This window comes from Anabrus simplex, chromosome 2 (genome assembly GCF_040414725.1).
Source record: "Anabrus simplex isolate iqAnaSimp1 chromosome 2, ASM4041472v1, whole genome shotgun sequence".
Lineage (NCBI taxonomy): Eukaryota > Metazoa > Arthropoda > Insecta > Orthoptera > Tettigoniidae > Anabrus > Anabrus simplex.
In genome coordinates, this window is record NC_090266.1 from 376,314,837 (window position 1) to 376,341,754 (window position 26,918).

Below are 26,918 nucleotides of genomic sequence, written 5' to 3' on the forward strand. Positions count from 1 at the left end.
GATTTGGTAATAACCTGGAAAGGCTAGGTCAGGCAGCAGGGAAACCTTTCTGGACAGTAATAAAGAATCTTAGGAAGGGAGGGAAAAAGGAAATGAACAGTCTTTTGAGTAATTCAGGTGAACTCATAATAGATCCCAGGGAATCACTGGAGAGGTGGAGGGAATATTTTGAACATCTTCTCAATGTAAAAGGAAATCATCCTGGTGGTGTTGCGAACAGCCAAGCTCAGGAGGAGGAGGAAAATGTTGGTGAAATTACGCTTGAGGAAGTGGAAAGGATGGTAAATAAAATCCATTGTCATAAAGCAGCAGGAATAGATGAAATTAGACCTGAAATGGTGAAGTATAGTGGGAAGGCAGGGATGAAATGGCATCATAGAGTAGTAAGATTAACATGGAGTGTTGGTAAGGTACCTTCAGATTGGACAAAAATAGTAATTGCACCTATCTATAAGCAAGGGAACAGGAAGGATTGCGACAACTATCGAGGTATGTCATTGATTAGTATACCAGGCAAAGTATTCACTGGCATCTTGGAAGGGAGGGAGGGTGCGATCAGTCGTTGAGAGGAAGTTGGATGAAAACCAGTGTGGTTTCAGACGACAGAGGGGCTGTCAGGATCAGATTTTCAGCATGTGCCAGGTAATTGAAAAATGCTACATGAGGAATAGGCAGTTGTGTTTGTTTTCATAGATCTAGAGAAAGCATATGACAGGGTACCGAGGGAAAATATGTTCTCTATATTGGGGGAATATGGAATTAAAAGTAGATTGTTAAAATCAATCAAAGGCATTTATGTTAACAATTGGGCTTCAGTAAGAATTGATGATAGAATGAGGTCTTGGTTCATGGTACTTACAGGGGTTGGACAAGGCTGTAATCTTTCACCTTTGCTGTTCGTAGTTTACATGCATCATCTACTGAAAGGTATAAAATGGCAGGGAGGTATTCAGATAGGTGGAATGTAGTAAGCAGCCTGGCCTATGCTGACGACTTGGTCTTAATGACAGATTGTGCGGAAAGCCTGCAGTCTAATAACTTGGAACTTGAAAATATGTGTAATGAGTATGGTATGAAAATTAGGCTCTCGACGGCTAAATTGATTTCAGTAGGTAAGAAATTCAACAGAATAGAATGTCAGATTGGTGATACAAAGCTAGAACAGGTCGATAATTTCAAATATTTAGGTTGTGTGTTCTCCCAGGATGGTAATATAGTAAGTGAGATTGAATCAAGGTGTTGTAAAGCTAATGCAGTGAGCTCGCAGTTGCGATCAACACTGTTCTGTAAGAAGGAAGTCAGCTCCCAGATGAAACTATCTTTACATCGGTCTGTTTTCAGACCAACTTTGCTTTACGGGAGTGAAAGCTGGGTGGACTCAGGATATTTTATTCATAAGTTAGAAGTAACAGACATGAAAGTAGCAAGAATGATTGCTGGTACAAACAGGTGGGAACAATGGCAGGAGGGTACTTGGAATGAGGAGGTGAAAGCTAATTTAGGAATGAATTCGATGGATGAAGCTGTACGCATAAACCGGCTTCGGTGGTGGGGTCATGTGAGGCGAATGGAGGAGGATAAGTTACCTAGGAGAATAATGGACTCTGTTATGGAGGGTAAGGGAAGTAGAGGTAGACAAAGACGACGATGGTTAGAATCAGTTTCTAACGATTTAAAGAAAAGAGGTATAGAGCTAAATGAGGCCACAACACTAGTTGCAAATCGAGGATTGTGGCGACGTTTATTAAATTCACAGAGGCTTGCAGACTGAATGCTGAAAGGCATAACAGTCTATAATGATAATGTATGTATGTATGTAATGTATTTTGCTGGCTGTCACCAGTAAAGGCTTGCCAGATGCCTAATAAGAGTTCTTATGGCCAGATTAGATACAAATTTTTGTTCAAAGTGGATTTTATTTTTACAGACCGTCATTTTGTTGCAGGTTAGCAAAGAAGATTGTTCTGGCCAGCCATCAGTTGTATTGAAATATTCATGTTTGAAGAATATGGGAGCAATCCTGGAACAGCATGACAAAGAAGAAGCTTTACATCATTATTTGGAGGTGAGTATTTATTAAAATGCTTATCGGTTACTTGTCTTATATTGTTCGCAGTAGCGGCTGCTGAGGGGGACTGGCGGAGGGGCACTACCTTTTTCACAAATTTATGGTCTTACTAAACACAAACAAGTAAACAAATGCATACCCAGATACACATTATACAATGTTAAATATTTGATCATTAGTCACTTACTTCACTGACTTTTTCAGTGAATGAAATGTTAGTGTCCATTCGAAGAAGGATTCTTACTCACTCAAGTATCTTGAACTGTTTAAGTGTTTCTACTGTTACTGAAGTCTACCTGAATATGTTCACAGCACCATATACATTATCAAATGAACTACCGTTGGCTGGCCAGATAATCCGTAAGTCCATTCAAATGACTCTACCTACCGATAGGCCTACTACTGAGTCTATTGCCTGTATCAAGACGAATGAAGTACAGTCTTCTCACCTTGGCCATACAAACGAAGAATGCGGTAGGGCCTGTGCATTGTTCAATGATGGCGGTGTTATTGCTTGGAAATGACTTTATTGTCAAAGTCAGGCATATCTTAAATGAGGTCTTTCACAATAGAAATCCTTGCCAGAGCGGAGAGGTGATCTTCGGTCATTGTATCATGTAGAAATGTCTTAATACGAGCCACTGTCAAGAAACAGCGCTCTGCTTCGTCTGTGGACGTGGGTGTTAGTTTCTTTGAACATTGATTTGAGATTATTTTCTAAAATAAGAACGGGTATTAGTAGAACTCCTTTGACTTGCCGAAAATCTGTCTGTTTAAAATCACTTCTAATTCTGCCTTTAGCAATTCTTTCTGCAACATTGGATAATATAACACAATAGAATTTCGTACATTTTATGGAACTTGAGAAGAAGTTTTTAAAAATGAATCGAAGTACAATAGTGTTGTAACTTCTTTCTTTCTTTCTTTCTTTCTTTCTTTCTTTCTTTCTTTCTTTCTTTCTTTCAATACAGCCAACTTTGGGGTACGAATACACCAGGTACCTGGTACTTTTCTTCTTAAAGGTAATACCCTTCTCTTTACATTCTCTCCAAAGGTTCTTTAACCTTTGGCTCCTCCTTTGTCGTTCTTCCACCGAGATGTTCCGTGTTTTAGCAGGTCATTTCTCTGAATTATCCCTCAGTTCCGCAACTTTCTGTCTGAAGATATTTCTATTTTGAATTTCTGTGGGCATGATACCTCCTTTCTTGAGATCTTTACGCACTTCGTTCAACCAGCGGGGATGAGTTTTCCATTTTTCGTGAAGAATAATTCATTTATATGCCAGTGTGTCTGGGTTCATTGTCTTCAAATGTTCATAAAATGTCAGTCTCCTCCTCATTTTGGTGCTTATCTTCTCAGTCCTCTCGTATATTTCCTTGTTGGACCTTAGATGGGACGTGAATTCTCCAGTGACTTTCTTTGGTCCTAAGATCTTCCTGAGGAATGTTGTTTCTTTTTTCTCAATTAAGGGGCCTTCTATCTTAGAAAGTGTCTCCGCTGCATAGACACATGCTGGTGTAACTACTGTGCTGCAGTGTCTCAGTTTTGCCTCAAAAGGGAGAGATTTGGAGTTGTATTTATCCTGACTCAGTTTAAAAGCCAATTCCATCTTCCTAGCTCTTTGAATTTTGTAGTTCTCTCAACATCTCCATATGGTGTCACTATCTTACTGGTAGGATCAGTCTTCTCGGAGTCCATGTATTTAGTTTTCTCGAACAAGATCTTTAGACCAGTCTTAGCAGCTACTTCTTGGAGTACTTCAATCTGTTTTGCTGCCTTTTGAAGATGGTCTTCAAAGACCACATCATCATCATCAGCAAATGCCAGGCAATCAACTGTAATACCGGTAGCTTTACAACCAATTCTCACTCTATTTTGATAGTCTCTCTTAGCCAATTCCTTCCTCCATTCCTGGACGACTCCCTCCAGCACGCAGTTGAAAAGTAGTGGGGAGAGGCCATCCCCCTGTCTGAGCCCTGTTTTGATCTCAAACTTCTCTGAGAGCTCCCCCGTAAATTTTACTCTGGAGTATTATGTCTGTGAGAGTCTGGTGTATCAGAACTATGGATTTATCATCTAATCCGAATTCCTTGAGAATATTGATAAGTGTTGTACGGTCTACAGAATCGTATGCTTTCTTGAAATCTACAAAGGTCATGACCAACCTCTTTCGTCTCATCGCCCTTATCTTTATCAGCGATTTCAAGATGAATATTTGTTCTGCATATGACCGTCCTTTTCGAAATCCTGCTTGGTATTCACCTAGCTGCTTGTCCAGATGAGGCTCCACTCTATGCTGGAGTGCTTTTAAAAGTATCTTATATGCGATGGGGAGAAGTGAGATTCCTCTGTAATTATTAAGTGTTCTTTTTGTCCCCTTTCTTGTGTAAAGGGTGAATGAGCACATTCTTCCACTCTTTTGGAATCTGTTCTGTATCCAAAATACAGTTAATACCCCTCTTTTACACTTTTCAAGAGACCAAGGAATACTGGTGTAAAAGGGGGGGAAAGTGTAAATCGTGGTAAACAACTTGAACAGGTATATGTAAAAATGCTCTGGAAAAGGATGTAAATGTTATACAAATGCATGTTATTAATTTATAGAGTATTTCAATCTCAATTGATTTACTGTACTTATCTCAAATAAAGGTCCATGTAAGTTAATTACTGTAATGTGTTTACTGTTGACTACACTGCTTTTGTAATTCTGCTCATCCTTCGCCCAGTAGAAGGTTACTGGTAGGTGGTTAAAAATTTGTATAATATATTCTTTTAATATACAGTAGTAGTTACTTTCTTAGAATGGCTATAGAATTATCTAAGATGTAACATTTTCTCTGCATGAAACATTTTAATTACTACTATTGTACCTATGTTTACAACATTAACACAAATTTATTCCAGAAGGAAAACCACACAATCACTGCTTCCTACTAAAATAGTCCAGAATCGATCTCTGTGTACACTTCTTATTTCTTATGACCTCTATTTGTTTTTCAACCTCATAAAGGTTATGAAAATTATTTTCACCCCCCTCTACAGATGACAGATACCTCTGTAAAACATCCACTGCTCCACTTGCACCAGCACTGGTAGGCATCACTTCACTGTCTTCCTCTGCTTCATCACTGTCACTGGTGGAAGACTCTCCTGCTGTTTGCTCAGCAACCAACTCCTCCACACTTCTTTCCTCGGCAGTGATCACAGAATCATCTACCCAAAGAAAATCTTCAGTAGTGCAGTTTGTCTGCAACATTCTCCATACATCAGATAGGAGATCTTCTTCTTCTTCTTCTTCTTGCAGCTGAGATTCGGGATGATTCTTGAAAAATCCTGCTTACAAGAAACAAGACTTTGCAATAAAGTGAAGCGCATCCAGGATTGAAACTTTAAATAATGGATCCTTTCCAGCATCCATAAGGAATAAAATTTGCTGCACCAGGTTCTTCCTATAAAGTGACTTAAAGGAGTGAATAACCCCTAAATCCATAGGTTGTAGTTTGCTTGTGCAGTTAGCAGGCATGGGATGTGCAGGACAACGGTCGATGGAAAGAAGGATCTTCCTATTTTGTGCAGCCATTTTTGAATAAGATGTTGATACATTAATGAAAATCACCTTTCCAATACATAGTAATCCTTTATATTTAGGATAAAACAATTAACAGATATTAAAAATGTTTGAATCCAGAGCAATTATCTGCTTTGTGTTGAGAGTAACGTTGAGGGCCAAGTTCAGTGCTTGCAATTTCCACCCCAACAAGAGATCAGTCTCTTGTGGTTAATTTTCAGTGCAGTGCTTATCAAACATCTTGAATACCCAAGTTAGGGTCCATTTTTCTGATAGTGTAAAGGATGTGTGTGTTTAATGGAACAGTGCATTCTGAGTAACGAAAATTGTTGCGACTGTAATCTGAAGGTATGAGGGTTCTACAAATTAACAAATGGAAAATGTTGTTGTGGTTTTGGGTTGAATAAAGTGTAAGTATTCAAATGAAAACAGCTAGCAATTTCTCTCATTAACCGTCCCTTCCATAGTCACATGAATTTTGATGCGGTCTCTGTGACCTCACGTCCATGTTGATGTTGCTGAAAATGTACGTCCATAGTTAAGGGTAAACTTTTTCTCTGGAATCTGATGATTTTTGATAACGTGGGTTGTAGCCTACAATCATCATAAGATTGAAAAATATTCCAATGAGCATAAGAAAGAAAATTATATCGAGATGAGTCTCATATAATCTGTTATTAAGAAAAGATTTTTTCTTATCGTCAATGTCCCACTCCAGTCGCCCGGGTGCGGGTAACAAGCCTCCTCCACTCCTTTCTGTCCTTCCACTTTTCCTGCTCTATTACTTCTGCCACATCCAATGCAGCTTCTCTAATGTCCTTCCAAATCTGATCCATCCACCTTCTCGGTCTTCCGACTGGTCTGTTTCCTTTAACTTCTCTTTCCAATTCCCTTCTTGCTACCCGTTCCTTTCCCATTCTTTTTACATGTCCGAACCATCTCAGTCTTGCTTTCTGTATCTTCTGTACTAACAGTTCTATATTTAACTCTTCTCTGATTTTAATATTTTGAATTCTATCTCTTCTTGTCCTTTTAACCGATGTTCTTAAAAATTTCATTTCTACTGCTTGGACCTTACTATCTTGTCTCTTATTAGTTACCAGCTTTTCTAGTCCGTATGTTACAATTGGTATAAAATACTGTTTATATAATGTTAATTTTGTTCTCTTGGGGGTACTTTGTCATCCCAAAAAAGCTCTCTGAGTGGATGATAAAATGTTGTACCTTTACTTAGTCTGTTATTAATTTCAGGGTTGATTTCATTACTTCCATTAATAATACTACCCAGATATGTAAACTGTTCTTCATTCTCTAACCATTCTCCGTCTATGTTCACTTGGCTTGTGTATTTCTCTTTTCCACAGTGCACGACTACACTTTTCTTTTTACTAATTACCATTCCAAACTCCTTCAGATTTTCATTCCAAATATCCAGTCTGCTTTGTACTTCCTTTTCTCCCTTTCCCCAAATCACCACATCAGTCTGCAAATACCAAAGCATTCACTTCCCATAGCCACTCCGTCCATCTGTTTGTACAAAGAGACTTCCACTTTCGCCCGTAGTGGCTAATTTCCTTCTGGAGCATTTTAAGGAAGAGGCTATTGCTTCGGCGCCCGTCAAGCCTATGATATGGTTGAGGTATGTTGATGATGCATTTGTGGTCTTGACAGAAGGTCCTGAGAAACTTCATCTATTTCTAAACCACCTAAATCAGCAACATCCGTCAATAAAATTCACTATGGAGATGGAGTCGGACGGATGCCTTCCTTTCTTGGATGTTCTAGTAAGAAAGAAACCGGACGGCTCCTTAGGACATACCGTCTATCGTAAGCCTACCCACACAAATCACTACCTTCATGCAGATTCTCACCACCATCCAGCACAAAAACAAGGCATTCTCACGACACTCGCCAAGAGGGCGAGATGAATTTGTGAGCCATCACATATCCAGATGGAGATGGACACACTCAAAGTTGCGTTCAAGGGTAGTGGTTACAGCAGTTTGCAGATTCATAGAGCCCTACATCCCAGAGAAACAACCAAGCAAAGCTCACAGAACAAAAGAAGTGAAGGGAACTGCCTACTTGTCTTACATTCACAACACCACAGATCGAATTGCCAAGGTCCTCCGCAAACACAAATATAAAAACCGTGTTCGGTATCACCACTAAAATTGCTCACAGTCTGAGTAAAATCAAGGACAAATTGTCCCCACTTTTACATCCTGGGGTATACGAAATTCCCTGTATGTGGGGTAAAGTATAAATCGGCCAAACATGCCGGTCCATTGGTATCCACATCAAGGAGCATGAACGTAATATTCGTCTCAACCAACCTGACAAATCGGCAATAGCTGAGCACGTTCTATCATCGGGTCATGATGTCATGTTCCAAGATGCTTGAGCTCTTACCCACACTAGACACTACAGGTCCAGGATTGTACGGGAAGCTGTGGAAATATGTAAAAATCCTAACAATTTCAACAGGGACACTGGCTATCAATTAAGTAATACCTGGTTGCCAGCCATTAAGAATTTACGTAGGTAGTTCCCTTCCCTGTCTCTTCACTATTGTTATTTTGTCTCGGTGTTTTCCAAATTCGTATGTTCCTCGTCGCCGGATGTTTCATTCCAGGCTTATGTCTATGTTTTACACCTGCCATATGTTACGCAAACACTACATGTGAACCGCTTAGTCTGATTTTGATGGTTCAGTCAGCTTCCGCTTCGAACGCTTGCGTTGTGCCACGTCCTTGGGGTGAATGAACGTACCATTTCCACTTCTATTATAACGTTCTGAAATTCAAAGTGTCATTGTTTAAGAAGCCTTTCTCGTGGACAGTCGAGATTTCTTGTGAGGATGCAGAGCACAGTTTTCTGCGAAACGTTAAGAATGTCACCTTATTTTCTTGACACGGCATAAGCCCAAAAGCCTATACACTATCTTGCTCTTACCGGGCGAGTTGGCCGTGCGTGTAGAGGCGCGCGGCTGTGACCTTGCATCCGGGAGATAGTAGGTTCGAATCCCACTATCGGCAGCCCTGAAAATGGTTTTCCGTGGTTTCCCATTTTCACACCAGGCATATGCTGGGGCTGTACCTTAATTAAGGCCACGGCCGCTTCCTTCCAACTCCTAGGCCTTTCCTATCCCATCGTCGCCATAAGACCTATCTGTGTCGGTGCGACGTAAAGCCCCTAGCAAAAAAAAAAAAAAAAAAAAACAAACCCTATCTTGCTCAATTTTGTTGATAAACTCTCCCCAACATTTCTCTTCCTTGATACTCCTCTTTACTTGTTTCAATCTTTTGTATTCCACATGTAACCTTTCTATCTTATTCTCATTCCTCTGATATGTTTCTTGCTTTTCCTTGTCCATTTCTTTCTTCACCTTGTTCCTTTCTTTTATTTCTTTTTTATTTTGTCTGTCCACCACCGTGTCTCCTTTCCCTTAACCTTTGCTTTTGTTTTCCTGCATACCTCAATTGCTGCTTCCACAAATGTCTGTCTTAAAATGTCTCACTCTTCTCCAATTCCCAAATCCTGATCTTTGGTTTCTTCTTCAATACAATTTTAGGGATTTTTACTTGTTTTATTTCCACAATCAGTAATCTATGATCACCTTCCATACTTTCACTGGGGATTATCTTCATATTCATGACGTTATCTTCCCCATTCTTGGTCTGTTATAAAATCGATGAGTGTTCCATACTGTCCATCCCAAGTATATCCGCTGATGTTATGGCTATTCCTCTTCATAAAACATGTGTTTCTTATTATGAGGTTATTTGTGATACAAAAGTCCAACAGTTTCTCTCCATCTTCATTTTTATTGCCATACCCATGTGGGCCCAGAACATTCTCATATTCCATTCTATCAGTTCCCACATGAGCATTCAGATTGTCCATTATCTTGATCCCATCTCCAACAATGTGTGTTTCCAATTCATTGAGGAACTCTTCTTTTTCTTCCACGCTACATCCTGCCTATGGAACGTACACCTGTATTATCTTCAGTAGTTCCTTGTTTACATGTATGTACATTATTATAATTCTGTCATTTACATACTCAACTTCAGCTATTGGTTCGACATTCTGATTCACTACAAATCCCACTAAAGTCTTTTCTTTTTACTGTTACCCATCCAGTACAAGGTGTACTCCGTTCTTAGTTTCTTCATTCCTTTCTCTTTCCATTTTACTTCACTTTATCCCAGGATGTCAAGTTTTCGTCTCTCCGTTAGGTCAATCAATTCATTTTCCTTTCCATTTCTGTCTGCGAATCTCTGGCCCTCTGCTCGAAATTAGGGCAATAATTGCCTTGATTATTCCCATTTCTGTCTTCCCTTTCATTCCACTGGTAATACGGCCTTCTCTGACCTGCGAAGTTGCCATATCTATATCGGTATGTCCTACCATTATGACCACTTGGGTAATTTCTCCCTGTTGGATCTCCTCTGTTCCAGCTGTAATCATTTTCTTCTCCTGTCTTCCATCCGGTCGCCTGGTCTCCAGATTTTATTTTGTGGTTCCCTCTCTTCGTTTCTGACTTCTCGAGGTATGGTCTGGGTTCCTGAATCCTGCCTCTCGGTATTCATCCAGACCTTCGCTGGTGGGCTACAGTCTCCAGTTACATCCACCGTGTGAATCGCTTCAGCTTGACGTATCCTTGGGTCACTTTGATTTGATGTCTGATCCCATTGACAGACTGTAATTTCGGCTTCTGTTGCGGTTTTGACGTTTGCCGCAATTAACGTCCTTTGTACTTCAGTAGGCAGTTGCCTAGATATTGCAGCTATGATCCCTCTTTTAGAGGGTGGTACATCTAGATCGTATAAATTTTATCATTTGTGATACGAAAATATTTAGAAAACCATGGCGGCCGGAGTAGCCGGATTGGTGAGATTGGCTAACGCGAAAATATCACTTACAAAGGCGGTAATTTAACATTACATATGTAACATCATAGGGAAAACCACTGTTGTACGTACAAAAACACGTCGGCAACCACTACCAATCACATATAATTAACTGGATGTACAATATTCTATTACAATAAATGGACAATCCCAAAATGAAACAGCAAGTTAATTACTTAGAAATTTCACTTAGTCAGATAACACTGTCTCTTCAATTTCACTTCACAGGATAATGCGAAAAGATTACAAAACTTGGTTTATTTTTATAACATTATTTTTAACATTTAAAAATAAATTATGGTGTAAAATTTCTCAATTTGTTCTTATGCATGAGAGCTATGAAAGCATAACTTATGCTCCGAGGGAATCAAACATTTTAACAAGAATATTACAGAGCAGAGTGAATTGGTGAGGAGGTGGGGCTGGAATATTCCTGGAATGAATCAAGCTAATGTTTGAAGGTCAATGGAGGTAATCAAGCCAGCCAAGGGAAATGGGTGCAAAAGCTACAGAACAAATGAATGTAAAGTATGCTTTAGGCCTACCTTATTTACTGCTGTGTTTTAACACCTTACGTTTGTTCACGTTAACTCCAAGTTCCTCAGTAAGTTTCCTTTTATGTTCCTGGTTCTCAAGTTTCTTTGCCAGTTCCATGGACACATTTTTATCATGCAGCACTTTTGAATAGTTATTAACAAATGAGGCGTCTGGTATCAAAACCGGTCAAGTCACTCAAGGCATATTTTTCATTATGAATGATAAACCTGTAGAGACAAAGCAATGATGGTAAGAAAAGTTTTTTTTCACAGTTATATCCTTAATGGTTTAATATTTAAGTTCTGCTGTTTTGAGAAATGTAACTCATAATTAACCCATCTTTTTTGTTAATTTAAATTTTGACCTGCTTTTCTTTTGTTGCAATTTTGTATAATTTCAGTCTGTTTTTGTAAAACTGTATTCTTTTTAAATTCCAGACTCTTGTGAAAAAAGGCAATTAAATGAAATTAAATTGACATTGTAATTACTTTTCTTTATTGCAATAAAAAAAAGCATTTCAGCATAAATGAGATAATAATAAATGAAGAAAAACATCATAAAGCTGAGGAGAATACAAAATAGGATTTTTCTCACTAAAAGTTTGTAGTTTACTTAGATCTTGAACACAGTAAAAGAAAATGATCAGCAATAATAGTCACTTATGTTAATAGAATCATTATTAAGATAGGTACTGTTCACATATACTAAGTAACATTGTTGTTGAAAGTCTTCAATTTGCTCTAATTTATAATACAATATCAGGCATTTCTCATGGACTATTGATGCAGACTTCGGAGGTGGTTTTGGAACTCTCATGACCAAGGAAAGCTGTTTCACTTGCTAATATTACAGTTTTATAAAACTGCAGTGCTGGAAGATCTTGCCATGTTGGGCCAAAGTGGTTCTGCAGGAAATTTTTTATGTCTTTTGTTTTAGGGGCAGGAAGAGTAATTCCTTTGATCACTGTTTGAGGTGTCATTTGAGCCAGTGATTTTCCTCTGTTATACAGACTTTGGTACTTTCCAAGATCATTATTGTAAAATACCTCACCTTTTACACGAACAGAATTTTGTGCCTTCTCTGTTTTCTTCATAATAATCCTTTTGGTTTTAGCTAATGGAAAATACTATTGAGAAGGAGGCTTCAATACATCAGCAGCCTGTGATTTCCAATCATTGAACTTGCAAGCCACACCCAGATGAAAAACAGTTCCATGATTAGATATCTCTTCATATTCATCAGGGTCTGTAAAGCCCCATTCACAATGCAAATGTAACGTAACGTAAACTTAAAATTAACGTTAACTTAGAAGTTAGCGGCCATCTTATCTAATGGAACCATTCACAATGCGCCGACGTAAACTTAACTGCGAGTCCGTAAAATTAAGGGATTGCAAACTCCTAGCTCTTGTGGTTAATTTTACGTTAACTTTAAGAACCAGCCAATCAGAGCAGAGGTAAACATTGTGTGTTGTGCACAATATAATGACTTCTTTTGACGAAACACTTGTAATTCTCTTTCAAAATAATCTTTGTGGATAGGCTATGTATGATAGAAGTAAAAAGAATTACAAATACGCTGTACCGAAAAATAATAGGTGGAAATAATTATCCTGTAGCAATGAAATCTGACGGTAAATGGCGGGAGACAAGCTCTCAGCGCTGGCGAACGGACGAGAGACAATCCCTGTCATAAATAAAAGTGTCCCTGTATATTTCTTAACATTATGACGGACTACTAGTTTACGAAAACGATATCATCCAAACAAATAGATCCAAACATCTCATCGGGGTGTGATAGACAGGGTCATAGATGTCGGTACAGGAGACCTTACATTTCTTTTTATTAGAAAAGGGGAAGCAAATCGTAAGAAAGGCAAACAGTTCAGGTTTCATCCGCATGTCCTAAACGAACTGATGAGGGTCATTTCTTACAGTAGATTACCGAAATCGCCCTGAGATAACCTTCTTTGATTTAAGGGATGAACCCATTTTTTTGCACCGTTGTTTAGATCGCCTTTTCAGGTACCGTAGGCCTACACAGCTCCCAGGAGCAAAGCAATAGATGTTTGAAGTAATATGAATTCCGCTACCACGTTGTTTGATTCCATCTAAGTTAGGTATTGAAATATAAAACTGCGAGATAGCCCAAAACCTGACTTCCGTGCTAAATAACATGGCAGTGTTTTGATTGGCTGCTGTTTACTCTTTACGTTAATGTTACGTTCCTCCATTGTGAATACCACAAATTTTACGTTAATTTTACGGTTACGTTACGTCGTTGAGTTTACGGTACGTTTGCATTGTGAATGGGGCCTAAGGATGTCATGCCTCCTAACTTCTTTTTCAATTCTCCCAAAAGCATGGTCTGGAGGTAGAAATGAATGGCCTACAATTGGGAAAATTATCTTTATTTCTGTGACCGAGTCAGGAGCATTAGTCAGAAACCAATTGGAGACCATTCCTACAACAGTGCTGTTCTTATTTTGACCAGCACATCCATCTGCTACCAGTCGAAGAGTGGTAATTCCATTGAAGTTAGTATTGTTTAGACGATGATATAAAGCTGATTCAATGGCATTGGAATTCTTTGCAAACTCTGTTTCATTCCAGGAATAAATAAATACATTGTCCTTAGTCATTGATGCTGTTAAATGGCCTTGATCTATTGTGAAATTGTACACTGACAATTTGCCTGCTGTAATATGCTGCTTGATCTGGGATACGGGGCAGAGAAAAATTCTTTTGGCAATCAAAAGAGAAAATCAGTAAATCAGCTTTATTCTCCCTCAAAAGCCTATATAAAATGCTTTAGCCCTAGCACTGTGAATTTTTTTCTCTAAGATCAAGGTGTTTCTGTTTTCTGCGTCAGTCTCTGTCTTCAGTCTTTCTTCAAACTGCAAACATTTTGAGCATACATCGGTTCTGGGTGTTCCATATCCAATATTAAATCTGGTATTGAAAATGTTTCTGAAGAAACTTTCCTTCACTTTTAGCTCTGTAGCTGCTTGTACATTATACATTCGCCACATCTTCTTGATATTCAGGTCACTACTTAAATAAACACGGACCGATGATTTAGACCTACAGTAGTGCGACTCAATACATTTAAACATCTTTATAAACGTGATGACCGAATTCTGTCTGGAAATGTTTATTTTCCTTCCTGTTTCCACCCCTGTTTTCTTTTGGAGAAGTTTCTGTGGTAAGGAATCTTGTAGCAACACCTTGAATTCGATGTTTCCCTAAGCCTAATATATCCATGAAAGCTTCCCTGCAGACTTGAACTTTGTGGTTCGACTTTCCCACATAACATTTCTGAGATAATGACTTGTCCGATCTCCTTGTCTTGGACGATGTTTGGTGACTCGAGAAGTCTCTAAATATTTCAAGATAAAAGCGTCTTGTTTCAACTTGTCACTAGATGCATAGAACTGTTCGTGGAATATTCTTGCGTCTTACATTGTTAAAGACTTGCAGTTGAATGTTCCTTTCACAGGATGGTGACATGAAGGAAGTTTAGGTGGCCCACTTGCAGAATACCTGTGGCAGAAGATTAATTTTTAATTTCTGAGGCTTTATTATTATTATTATTATTATTATTATTATTATTATTATTATTATTATTATTATTATTATTATTATTATTATTGCTATGGTTTTTAATGTGAGTTAGTACACACACTCACAGAAACATGCATAGTTAGATCATCTTATTTTCTTCTCAAATGTGCTCATTTGAATTCTTTTTTAATCTCAAAAAATGAAAAACAGAAACCCATATTTTAGGTTTGACAGCCCTGCGAGGCTAATTTCTGAAAAGACACCAACCTAAAAGCAACCTAACTGCTTCAAGAATCTAACGAGAAACTTCTATAATTTGTAGTAAAATAAAATGAAATATTATCCTTACTGTTCTCGCTTTCGTTGTTGTGATTTCCAATGTCATGTATCTCTTGTTCTCTTTCTTGCTCTTGATCTGGGGGTTTCATTTATTGATGTTTCCATTATGTAGCACAAGGTATGAAAGTAAATTTTTCAGTTCTCCACTCAGAACAATATCCACGTTACAGCACACAATAATGACAAAATACGAGCATACCGGAAATAGGATTGCTTTGGCGCCAATGACGGTAAGAAGTCCGCGAATACGTAAATCAGTGTTTCAAACGAACAAAAACCAAAATATTTTGACTTCAAAGAATATACATTACAAGGTACGATTTTGCCTACTGATATTATCACCTTGTTGCATAATGTAATAACACAAGATTCCAGACAATAATGCTGCATCATAAAGATTGTCGCTCATTCCTTGGCATGGCTGGTTTTGAATTCACTGCCTTCATGACTTGGCCGATTCTGTTGCACGACCGAGAATTCAGTGCTCTATAACATGAAGACATTGACGATTTTAAAGCATATTCTTGTCTCACCTGATAGTGCTATACTTCTACTTCAAATTGATAACCTTAACTCATTTTTGTACATTTTGTGACTTGGCCGGTTTTGATACTAGACGCCTCAAATATGTTCGCAAACACTTTCACACATTTCTTAACAATTTTTATCAAAGGCACACCACAACTGCATTCACCACTTACATTGCTTATATTGCTCTCTATAAACTGAATCCTGAATGTAATCACAGCATCTCATTGATTTTCCAACTTTAAAAATGCAGGTTCCAACCTGTTGCTAATGAGTACCTGAACAAGTCTATAAATGCCACAACATAAACACATCAAAAAAGATGGACACTTCAATCCACCCCTGTTGAATTCACTGAAGTAAGATAGAAGGTTCTCCTTGTCACAATTCATGATGAAGTCATATTCAGATTGTAATACTTGCTTACACTCTGTGCACTTTCCACTTTTCTCTAACTTTAACAAAACCTTCATGCTCTTGTAACTTGCAATACATACAATTATTTTTAGCCTCTCAAGAGAAATCAACACTAAAGGTGTTTCATCTAGGGCAGACTAAAATTTGTCCAATTTCTCAACTACTTTTTCTTGGCTGAAAGTAACTTTCAGATCCTTGAGAATAAATTCCCCCAACTTTGCAGAATGAAGTTTTAACAAACTTATCACCTTGAGTCTTCGTTCAGTTTCTAGCACTTGTTCTACTGAGACATGTGCAGCCACTTAACCTTCTGTACGCTCCGAATCTGCCCTCTAGACTGTCTGTCTGTAGTTTACCTGTCAGAATGTAGGACCATTTATATTTATTGAAAATATATGTGCATAACTGAACAACTGCAGTCAGTGTGTGTGTAAAAGCTAAGAATGTTTCATTACTAAGTTTACCCTCATTGTGTGAGGTGCTGCTATGCCATATATCAACCTTCATGCTCGTGTAACTTGCAATACATAGTTTCTAGAAAGTCAACCTTAGCATCACCAGGGTCATTAATTGGGCTAGCATCATCATTTTGTGTGTATTTTCCTTTCATTGGATCCTGAACATTAGAAATTGTCCACCACTTAGAAACTAATTTAAAAAACTGGACAGTCCCCTCAGAAGTAGTGACACCCTCACTTTTAAGCATATCCAGTGCCACTGTGTTTTTGGTATCAGATATACTCATAGCAAGAGCAACATTCTGTCTCTCCATAGCGGTGGAATACAGTGCCTTTCTTGCTAAGTTTGGAGCTAGTTTTAATATCATATTTTTTTCAGAATTGAACAGGTCTCTAATATCAGATAACTTTGCCTCAACATCTGTGTACTGAAAAGTAGATTGGTTTGCAGTAGAGTGTAGCATGCTTTCTATTTTGGGAAATGTCTGCTCAGTGTTAGGAATGACAAAAGTTTGACTTGGTTGATTGAACCAATTGTTTCTCACACATTTCAGCAAATGTACACTGTTCAACAGAAGAAATAGTGACCTGGAGGGATTAGCTGGGTTTGCAATGCAGGATTTTAGAGTACCACCCCCCAAGAGCTCAAACATCTTGCGATTCATGCTGTGGTTATCAGATATCAAGCAGACTACATCAAATTGAAGCTCGTCCATGAAGGTTAAGACATCGGTAGTTAGAGTCAGAGTTTTTGCATTCATGTTCTTCACAGGGAAAAGATCTATTACATCTTTAGTGTCTGAATGTAAAATGAAATGTCGTATGGCTTTTAGTGCCAGGATATCCCAGGACGGGTTCGGCTCGCCAGGTGCAGGTCTTTCTATTTGACGCCCATAGGAGACCTGCGCGTCATGATGAGGATGAAATGATGATGAAGACAACACGTACACCCAGCCCCTGTGCCATTGGAATTAACCCATTAAGGTTAAAATCCCCGACCTCGCCGGGAATCTGCTTAATATATGATTTAGCAAGAAAAAGAAAGTTCAACTGTTTAATGCAAACTTTACCTTTCGAGCCCTCTCTACATTCATATAGGCACTGAGTAGCAAGCCCTCCTTTGTAACATTTGTCAGTGAAGTTACTCTTTCAGAGAGAGAGAGATATTTTCCTCATACTTAACAAGACAACTCACCAGTTTCTCCAGTTTGCTTCGTCTATCACACTTGTAGGTTTTATTTCCATTAGACTCCAAGATCCAGGCAAACTTTCCCACAGGCAAGCACAGATTTTTGTAAAATACACTTACATCTAAATCGCTGGACACTTTAAAGCACACAGACACTGATGGAATATCTCGATATCCATTATCTATTTTAATGAAACTAACATAGTCTTCCTTCACAATCGTTGTGAATGGATTTACCTGCCTATTTTTAATTTCACATAAAAAAAGAATCAAAATTTGCAATAGTATCCTGGTCACACCATTCATTAAAATTCCCATTATAATTAAAATGTTGTAACATAACCTATGTGCAACAGTTATGTATTGAAAAGGTGGATTCTATTATACCCATTATAATTAAAATTCTCCTCATCTCTCTGTAATATCTTCTGCACACGTTCTTCAGGATCTTTTCTCCCTTTATTAAGCCTCACTGTTAGATATGATGGTTGATTAGGGAAAATTGTGGGGTAAGCATCATTACTTAGTTTTGGATATTTTTGAGAAACACGAATAGGTTCTCCATTTAGAACTGGAAAAACATCTTCCCTAACCACAAACTTATCCTCAAAATGGTGTATGCACACGACTGTTTTATCATTGACTTCAAAATTGTCATGGTGTATACGCCTAATCCACTTTTCTCTTAATGTTAGAGCACTTAATCTTGCTGAACTCCCTATTCGTCTGCAAGTCCAACAGTTCCATCTTATCTTTCGTATGCTCTAATTCTTTCTCAACTAAGGTTAATTTGGTCTTGGTTTTCTCGCTTACTTCTGCCCATGCCTGTATACTAGACACTATTTCTAGGCTATTAGCCTTAACAGTTTCTCGATCTGACAGGATCATTTCCTGTATTTCACTTCCCTTATCTGCTACTTCTTCGCCACTTCTGCATTACCTGTCCTTCCATCTCCTTCATCCTTTCCTGTGTTTCCAGTTGCTTTTCCCTCATCTCGCTCTCTATTTTCTCTTTGGTCTTCTGTTGAGCGTACTGGGTGAGTTGGCCGTGCGGTTAGAGGCGCGCGGCTGTGAACTTGCATCCGGGAGATAGTGGGTTCGAATCCCACTGTCGGCAGCCCTGAAGATGGTTTTCCCTGGTTTCTCATTTTCACACCACGCAAATGCTAGGGCTGTACCTTAATTAAGGCCCTGGCCGCTTCCAACTCCTAGCCCTTTCCTATCCCATCGTCACCATAAGACCTATCTGTGTTGGTGCGACGTAAAGCCACTAAAAAAAAAAATAATTAATAATACACTTGTTTTATTCTTATCACTGGTTCTTTCAGATCGAAGGATTTACTGATCTCTCCTAAACACTTGATTTCAATAGAAACCGTGCCCTTTCATCCTTGCCCGTTCATATTGGCATACCAAACACATCTGGTATTAAACTCAGGACTTCTATACATGCAGCTTAGTCTAACGCGTAAGGTTGCCAGATTTTATGACTCTGTGTGGGCATCAAACAAGAGACCAGACTTCACCATTTCTAATGCGCCAGGTTCGAAATTACCTATGCCTATTTTAAAATTGAAAATGCCTGACATGTTGCCAACAAACAATTGCAAATGCCTGACACCCTGGGTACCACCTATGGTCACTCCAAGACTTCGAACGAATAATCCTATTATAAAAATACCTAAAGAATGGGCGTCAATTATATCTCCAACCGTGGATATAAAGTTGTGCCCACCAATATCAAAACTGCCTTCACGTTGTGGCGCCACTCATATGTACCGTATTCCTGTCTCAAATTCGGCCTAGCTCAGTAGAAGTGCGTGGAACGTCTGGGTGTGGGCAATAAAATCTCTACTGACTAAATTATACTAAAAGTATATGGACAGGAAATACGTATGTGTAAAACTGCAGAATCAGAACGCAGGTATTCGGATAAGGTGGATTTATTAATCTAAAAACATGAATTGAAATCGTACTACTTAAAAAAATCAAATAAAGGAAAAATTGACCGTAAAATTGGTCAGAGAAAGTAATACGTACATTTACATGAATTGACATTTAACATTCATATACACACAAGAAACACGGGCAACAACCCATCCAATGTGGTCTTAAGTTACATGGAATCAGTATGTTACACTAATTCAGTTGGTTGACTGCTTCGTTAAGACCCTAAGTCCTTTGCCCAGAGGGTCGATCTCAAACCGTCCATGTCCATACTATGCAAAAATAATACTAGATACACTAGTAATTGGCCTAATTTACACATGTATATTCCGATTACTCGGGCACAAATATATAAAAAAACACTTGTTCAGGACTGCGTCTAAATTACCCATCCAAAATAGTACATGCTGTAATCATATGGGTCTGTACCCATGAGCAAAGAATAATGGCAGAATGTTGCTTCCCTAAAGTTAGCCGACAGGCTAATGTATCCCTGTTACTCAACAAAGGACATCACAAGATAAAAACAATAAATGCTCTGGACAATAATAAACAACACAAGGTGTATATACAAAAATCACACCTGCAAAATAAAACTCACACAAATATCCACTGAAGTGGGTAGAGGTGCTGGGATTTGATTCCGACATATACAGGCTCCGAAGATTGTATGTCCCACATGGGAAGGGACATCAGCTGGTAAGCAACAAACATTTCAATAACTGGGGCAGGTAGTCAGCAGTTCGTGGAATTAACGGGATCTGTCATAAAATACTTTCACTCAATGTGGGCTCACAGGCTACAGCTGTCTCGGACTCTCTAAACCTGGGAGCTAATATCTGGTCGGGGCCACGCGAACTCCTTATCTCTGCACAATGGCACAAAATTCTCTCTGACAGAAATAACACTCAGCCAACACATTCATGTGCATAATCACAGGCTGGCTTATTAATACACACATAAATCAGGGGTTCCAGTAAAACAATATGTCTTCATAGCCTTTCTCTTACCATTTCACCCCTGTCAGTATCTCACGACAATAGCCTTGCATAAAATATCCCTGGTTCGATACCCGTTACGTTCTTGAACTTACCTGCCACCAAAGTTGAAGACTCTGCTCTGTATTCAACGGTGACTGTACCGTACATTTCCTTGCAGCTGAAAAATTAATGCTTCATGCATAGAAAATATCCTGATGTAATACTGGCTCTAATCTCCTCCATATAATCTTGTGACTCTGAAGACGCACAGCCCATTTGATACTGTGAAGAGTCTGTCCAACAGATCTATCAGAATCAACTCATACAAGAATACAATACTATTAACAAAAGCACACACCTATATCTAACCTATTCTATCCCTTGTTCCCATCTAATTGAAATATAAACATTTAGCTCGGGGCTTAATCATGCAAGCAGCCCTGAACATATTTGACTTTACTAAAACAAATCAAAGCAACTGAGCTAACTCACAGCGATTGAATAATAGTCTTACCGTAGTTTCTAATACGTTCATGAATTACGCCATGCTGCACTTAGTGTTTCAAAGCAACGAATGAGTATCAACCGAGAAACTATTAATGAGTTTCTGTAACACGACTGAGCAAATAATATTGAGCGAATAAGACTAACTGAATTAGACCAGTGAGACTAACAGAATGAGACACAATGAGTGCTGGCTTACATTTAATATTTAACTGACTTGAGGAAAACCTATACTAGTGTATGAATGTTACTTCATATGCCTATAGAACTTAAGTACTTAACTTAGCAGCCATCTCTCCACCAGCGACGAATCACACGATCGCTATGTCATGCGTGCTTAGCACGTGGTAACAGCACTCAGCACGGGGTTGAAGGTCATCATCTCGAGTCCTGAACACACCATGGTCTTCCCCTGCTTGATCCTGGAATCGTCTGGAATGGTGAAATATTTCAGAACATCTGCTTCACCGCTTAGCGTGATTTTACACAGGATTTCAACCTTAGTTTTAGACTACCATTGACTGCACAAATTTTATTCCCAATCTGTACGTCACCGGGCGAGTTGGCCATGCGCGTAGAGGCGCGCGGCTGTGAGCTTGCATCCGGGAGATAGTAGGTTCGAATCCCACTATTGGCAGCCCTGAAGATGGTTTTCCGTGGTTTCCCATTTTCACACCAGGCAAATGCTGGGGCTGTACCTTAATTAAGGCCACGGCCGCTTCCTTCCAACTCCTAGGCCTTTCCTATCCCATCGTCGCCATAAGACCTATCTGTGTCGGTGCGACGTAAAGCCCCTAGCAAAAAAAAAAATCTGTACGTCACTAATTATGGGAGCTAGTCCGGTTGAAATCAGTCCTCCAAAGCGGTTAAACGTTACACGGCTCGACCAATGAGACTAACAGAACGAGACACAATGAGTGCTGCGTATCACTGAGATGTGAATGAGAATGAATCGGAAAGCTTCCTCCTTGAAGCAAGCTTTTACAGCCTTAAGAAGACGCCGAGCTCGAGGTAATTCCCCGCCTAACAGAGTTCTCCTTTGTATTGGCCCACCAGATGTCAACGGCCCCTCCTATAAATACGAACTTCTCTCAATTGACCACAAGTAAATAATATTATTGACTCCTAGCATTAGATAATTCTGTTCTTAATTATGTTTAGAGTCAGGTCTGTGGAATTTAGCTTAGTGGTGGATTTATTTATTTATTTAAATTCCGATGATTCCAGCCCTGGGAAAGAGAGGTTTGTCAACCTGTGACAATTGTCCTGTAGATCCCCCAGTTCAAATCTCATCCCATCCAGATTGCGGCAGTTGGGCTTGGTGATATAGTAGGAGTGTGCATGTCTGAATTCACAGCTTGCGGCTCAATTCCAAATCGAGGAATTCGTTCCTTCCAGACCGATATGGCCTATGGCACAGCCATCCAGGGTTCCTGCCTTCACTCCCTGCAACTCTATGCCTCGCTAAATAAAAATGATGCCACAGTGTTCCAGTACATAAATTTAGGCATATTATGATATGGCTTAACCTGAAGATGAAGAATAATTGTGCAGCCACAAGAAAATACAACATAGGCCTTAACTAAAACCAATATTCAGCGTTAGCTTACAAAATGCGTACTGTGCAAAAAATGTAGGCGAAAAACGTCGAATGGCCATACCACGGCGCAATAAACTCGTTCGTTGACCTTCAACGTCCGCGCGTTTATTAGGTCTATACATCGCTAGCCGTTGAAGTCGGCCGAACCCGGCAAGCAAGACGTGTTTGTAGCGGTAGCCAGTTGTATATGACACTGAGTAAAAATAACGATTTTGAGACAGCAAGAATATTTTCCTGATGGATCGTTGTATTGTAGGGATGCGTGGAACAGGTATTGCCGGCAAATTTTCAACGGGTTCTCTTTGATATTACAGTGCCAACTTTAAGTTAATGATTTATAAATCTGTGGAAATAAAGAATAATTGTGCAGCCGCAAAAAAATACGGCATAACTAAAGCCAGTGTTCGGCGTTGGTGTGAAGACGAAGATAGTCTAATAAAGCATACTGTACAAGAAAGGCGTTCATATGATTTTACAAAGCGCTTTTTAAGCCTGATCTAATTTTTTGAAGGAAAAGTGGGGTCATCTTGGAATCGTTGAAATACGGTATATATTAGAATTTTGAAACATTTTGTGGTTGCTGTAACTTCAAAGTATTTATGACGTCGAAGCTGGCAAAGTATGGCTTAAAATCTTCATGCTTACGGACTCTTGTCTCGTTTTTTCACAATGAACATGGAGATACATACAGGAACGTAACCTGATGGGCCCCTACATTATCAGTAATGCTGCAAGTGACATCAAATAACTGATAGCTCCTATATTCTTGACCGGAAGGAATATAACTGTTGCAGTTAAGAAATTTCATTATATTGGTCCATATTGATACAACTTAAGAGCATTAATTTAGTTTACTTGTCCACCTAATCAATACACCTCACTTTACAAGTGAAAATACAGTTATTCTTGAATTATTTACAGATAATTTGGTACATGTTTCGTCTTCACAATACACGCAGTAGTATAGTGAGGAGCAGACCAGAGCTAGGCTCGGAAGGTAACCAGGTAGGCAGGAACATAATAATGGACCTTGGATTTTTTCAATCTGAAAGCTTTGGCGCTCTTCTGTTGATCAAATGAGAGCCGACAATGTTCCATTCTTCTCCCTCCTCCAATGGTACAGCTCAGCTTTCAACTTTTAAGCTAAATCAAATTTCAAGCAACATTTTTATGAAGGAGGATTATATTGTAATGTTCTTTTAACATGTAATTTTAAAATAATTCCAAGAAAGTGGTAGAACAGAACTACAACAAAGCTTGTACAGACAAAAATGTTTTTAAATATTTTTGGACGACATGTACTTATTATTAAGTCATTTGACAGTGACATTACGGTGTTTTAATCACATATTTTATCAAGATGCTACTACTGAGATCTTCAAGAGAAGACAAAATGTGCACTAAATTATGCATAATTAATTCAAGAATAAATGTATTTTCACTTGCAAAGTGAGGTGTATTGATTAGATGGACTAGTAAACTAAATTCATTTTCTTAATAAAGGGATATAACTGTCGACAACTGGTTTACCAGTATACCTTTAGCATAAGATCTTCTCTGACATCATAAACTGACCCTGGTTGGGACTATCAGGAAGAATAAAAGGGAAGTACCTAAGGAGTACATCTAAGTAAAGAATAAACCAGTTTATTCCAGTGCATTCGGTTTCAGCAAAGACAAGATAACAGTTGTTGACTATGTGCCTTAAAATAAGAAAAATAAAAAAAAAGTGGTTTTGTTGTCAAAAATGCATGACACTCCTTCCATAGACCCAGCAACTGGTGAAGCTTGTAAATCAGATGAGCCAAAACTATTCAGGGGGTCATATATCCAACAGTTTGCCACTGACAATCTTCTATTTCTTGTAGAATGTGGGCAGCATCAATGCACAAGTGTAGGAAAACACCAAAATAGAAGTTGCTCACTGTTCCTTCCCAAAAGACCTTAGGAGTAGTCTGTTGGATGACTATCTCATGTAAAAGGCAACCGAAAGGGCCAAAACCTCTTCCGGCGAATATAATGCTTCTGATTGGATGTAAGGAAAGGAGGAAGGTCCATAATTCATTGTAAATAAGTGTTTGGTGTTCAGTGCACATTTTTCAATAAGAAGCTTATTTGTAACAGCTAGAGGGCAGATCCATACACATGAAAAACAGCAAAATATGCATACACCTGTGCTATAAAAAGCAGCATTACATGCACTCATATAACTGAAATGGACTTTCTTTATCTGCGAGAAGGTTTCATATCCTGAAAATTCCCTTTCTACTTCATGTAAAGTTAAAGGTGCAAATTGCACTGCAGCAATAATGGCTTCCCACGCAGAAGATTGAGTTCTGAATCCTGATTGATCCTGGCTTAACATTTTTATCCCAAAATTCCCATAGTGTCAGGAAGGACATACATCCTTGAACCTTGGGCCAAAACCAAAATGAGCCTGGGTGGCTCCAGCGATGCCAAAAATAACTGGGATAAACCAAAGAAAGTAAAATCTCTGAAGCTGAATAACAAGAAATGTTGCAATCATATTTGCCTTTCTGGGTAATACTCACTTAAGTAAAATTCTTTCAAGAATAAGATTTATTGTATCCACCTATTCAATACAGTTCACAGTTTATAGCGATGAAATTCTACATGAATGTAATAAAAGTTGCTCACTGTCCTTCCCAAAAGACCTTAGGAGTAGTCTGTTGGATGACTATTGCAAGAAAAGGGCAACCGAAAGGGCCGAAATCTCTTCAGGCGAAAATAATGCATCTGATTGGGTGTAAGGAATTAACTGAACCCATACCTATAAGGAAAGGAGGAAGGTCCATAATACATTGTAAATAATACATTGAATGTATGTAATTCATGTAGAATTTAATCACTATAAACTGTGAATTGTATTGAATAGGTGGATACAGTAAATCTTATTCTTGAAAGAATTTTACTTATCTTCAATACGGAACAGATATAAAATTTGTTACTTGTAATACTCGCTTCACGAAGAAATTCCAACCCTAGATTTCTGGATTCTAATTGTTGCACTTTTACTTTATAGTTATTCCTACTTCCCTTGGTATACTTTACTTCACAGCTGATTTTTAGACATCAAGAACACTGGTCAAAAGCATTCCTCTTTCCTTCAATCTTGATCGAGTGATGGCAGTTATTCAAAATTTTGTTTTGATGAATAATAATTGACTTTAATTTAGCAGCACTGCACACTTGGATAGCTGTTGGAATGCTTTTGGCTTCTTCATCTAAGGCACCTAAAACCTGCAGAAAAAGAGAAATTTGTTTAAGCACAAATTACTATTCTAACATTTAAATGATTTATTAATTCATTCATTCAACATCCGAATCAAATAAAGCGCCACTGAAATAAATTTACACATTGACAACCAGTGGCGAATGAAATGTTAACATATTCATTTCTTTGCATTGTTGTACCGATTTGAATATCAGTGTACAAATCCGTTGTTTTATACAGAATAATCATTATAAAACTGCAATTATGCATCTATATACACGTGTCAAGATTATGCACATATTACATATACATGGATTTATATTCTCTATAAAACTTTCCTGTTCGATTTCAGATGCTATGAATTGTCTTTATATCTTACTAGCAAGATACCCGTGCTTCGCTACGGTATTATACTGAAATTTAGAATTTAATGCTTATTGCTTTATATATAATCCGCCGAAATTCGCGATCTGACTCGTTTTCTGAGAGAATCCGCCAAAATTCGTGATTTGATTCGTTTTCTAATAGATTACGGCAAGTTTCCTCCAATTTTTCAATCTTTATTTCCAGCAATCGATTTCGTACTTCCCGGGCTAGTTCCAGGTATTCCACCAGGTCACTTGGGTCCCTAAATCTTTGACATCTTTTCCTATAAGCATTTTTAATATGGATCAGATCCTTCAGGAGATCCAGCGTGGTGTCGTCTTGGGAGCCTTGGCGATACTGAACCCGCGGCCGGACTGCATTCTTAGTCACTACCCGTCCAGGACCCGTTTCCAGCGCGGTCCGCACATTTGACGATGGTCCAGAACATTATTATTATTATTATTATTATTATTATTATTATTATTATTATTAGAGATGTTCTGGACCCCACAGCAAGATGCAAAACCGCTACTTGGCGGTAAATTACATCTGCTGCCGTTGTCATTGTTGAGAATGTGACCAGCGCCATTGTCGCGCATAGGCAAGTGTGCGGGATATCTGGCCATACGAATGACGTACTTCCGTGCATTATTGAACTTATTATAGAGGTGAAAAATTCGACGGTCAGTCTCATTCCTATCGT

The 26,918-nt window shown here is 38.6% G+C and overlaps 1 protein-coding gene across 1 annotated transcript in view; it reads left to right on the forward strand.

The window, feature by feature from the left end:
• The window catches only part of LOC136863554 (calcineurin-binding protein cabin-1), a 609,489-nt gene that overhangs the window by 60,103 nt on the left and 522,468 nt on the right, over positions 1 to 26,918 (forward strand). Inside the window, exon 3 of the mRNA XM_068225987.1 lies at positions 1,946 to 2,065. Coding sequence (XP_068082088.1) covers positions 1,946 to 2,065 — 120 coding nt within the window. The remainder of the gene's footprint in view (positions 1 to 1,945; positions 2,066 to 26,918) is intronic.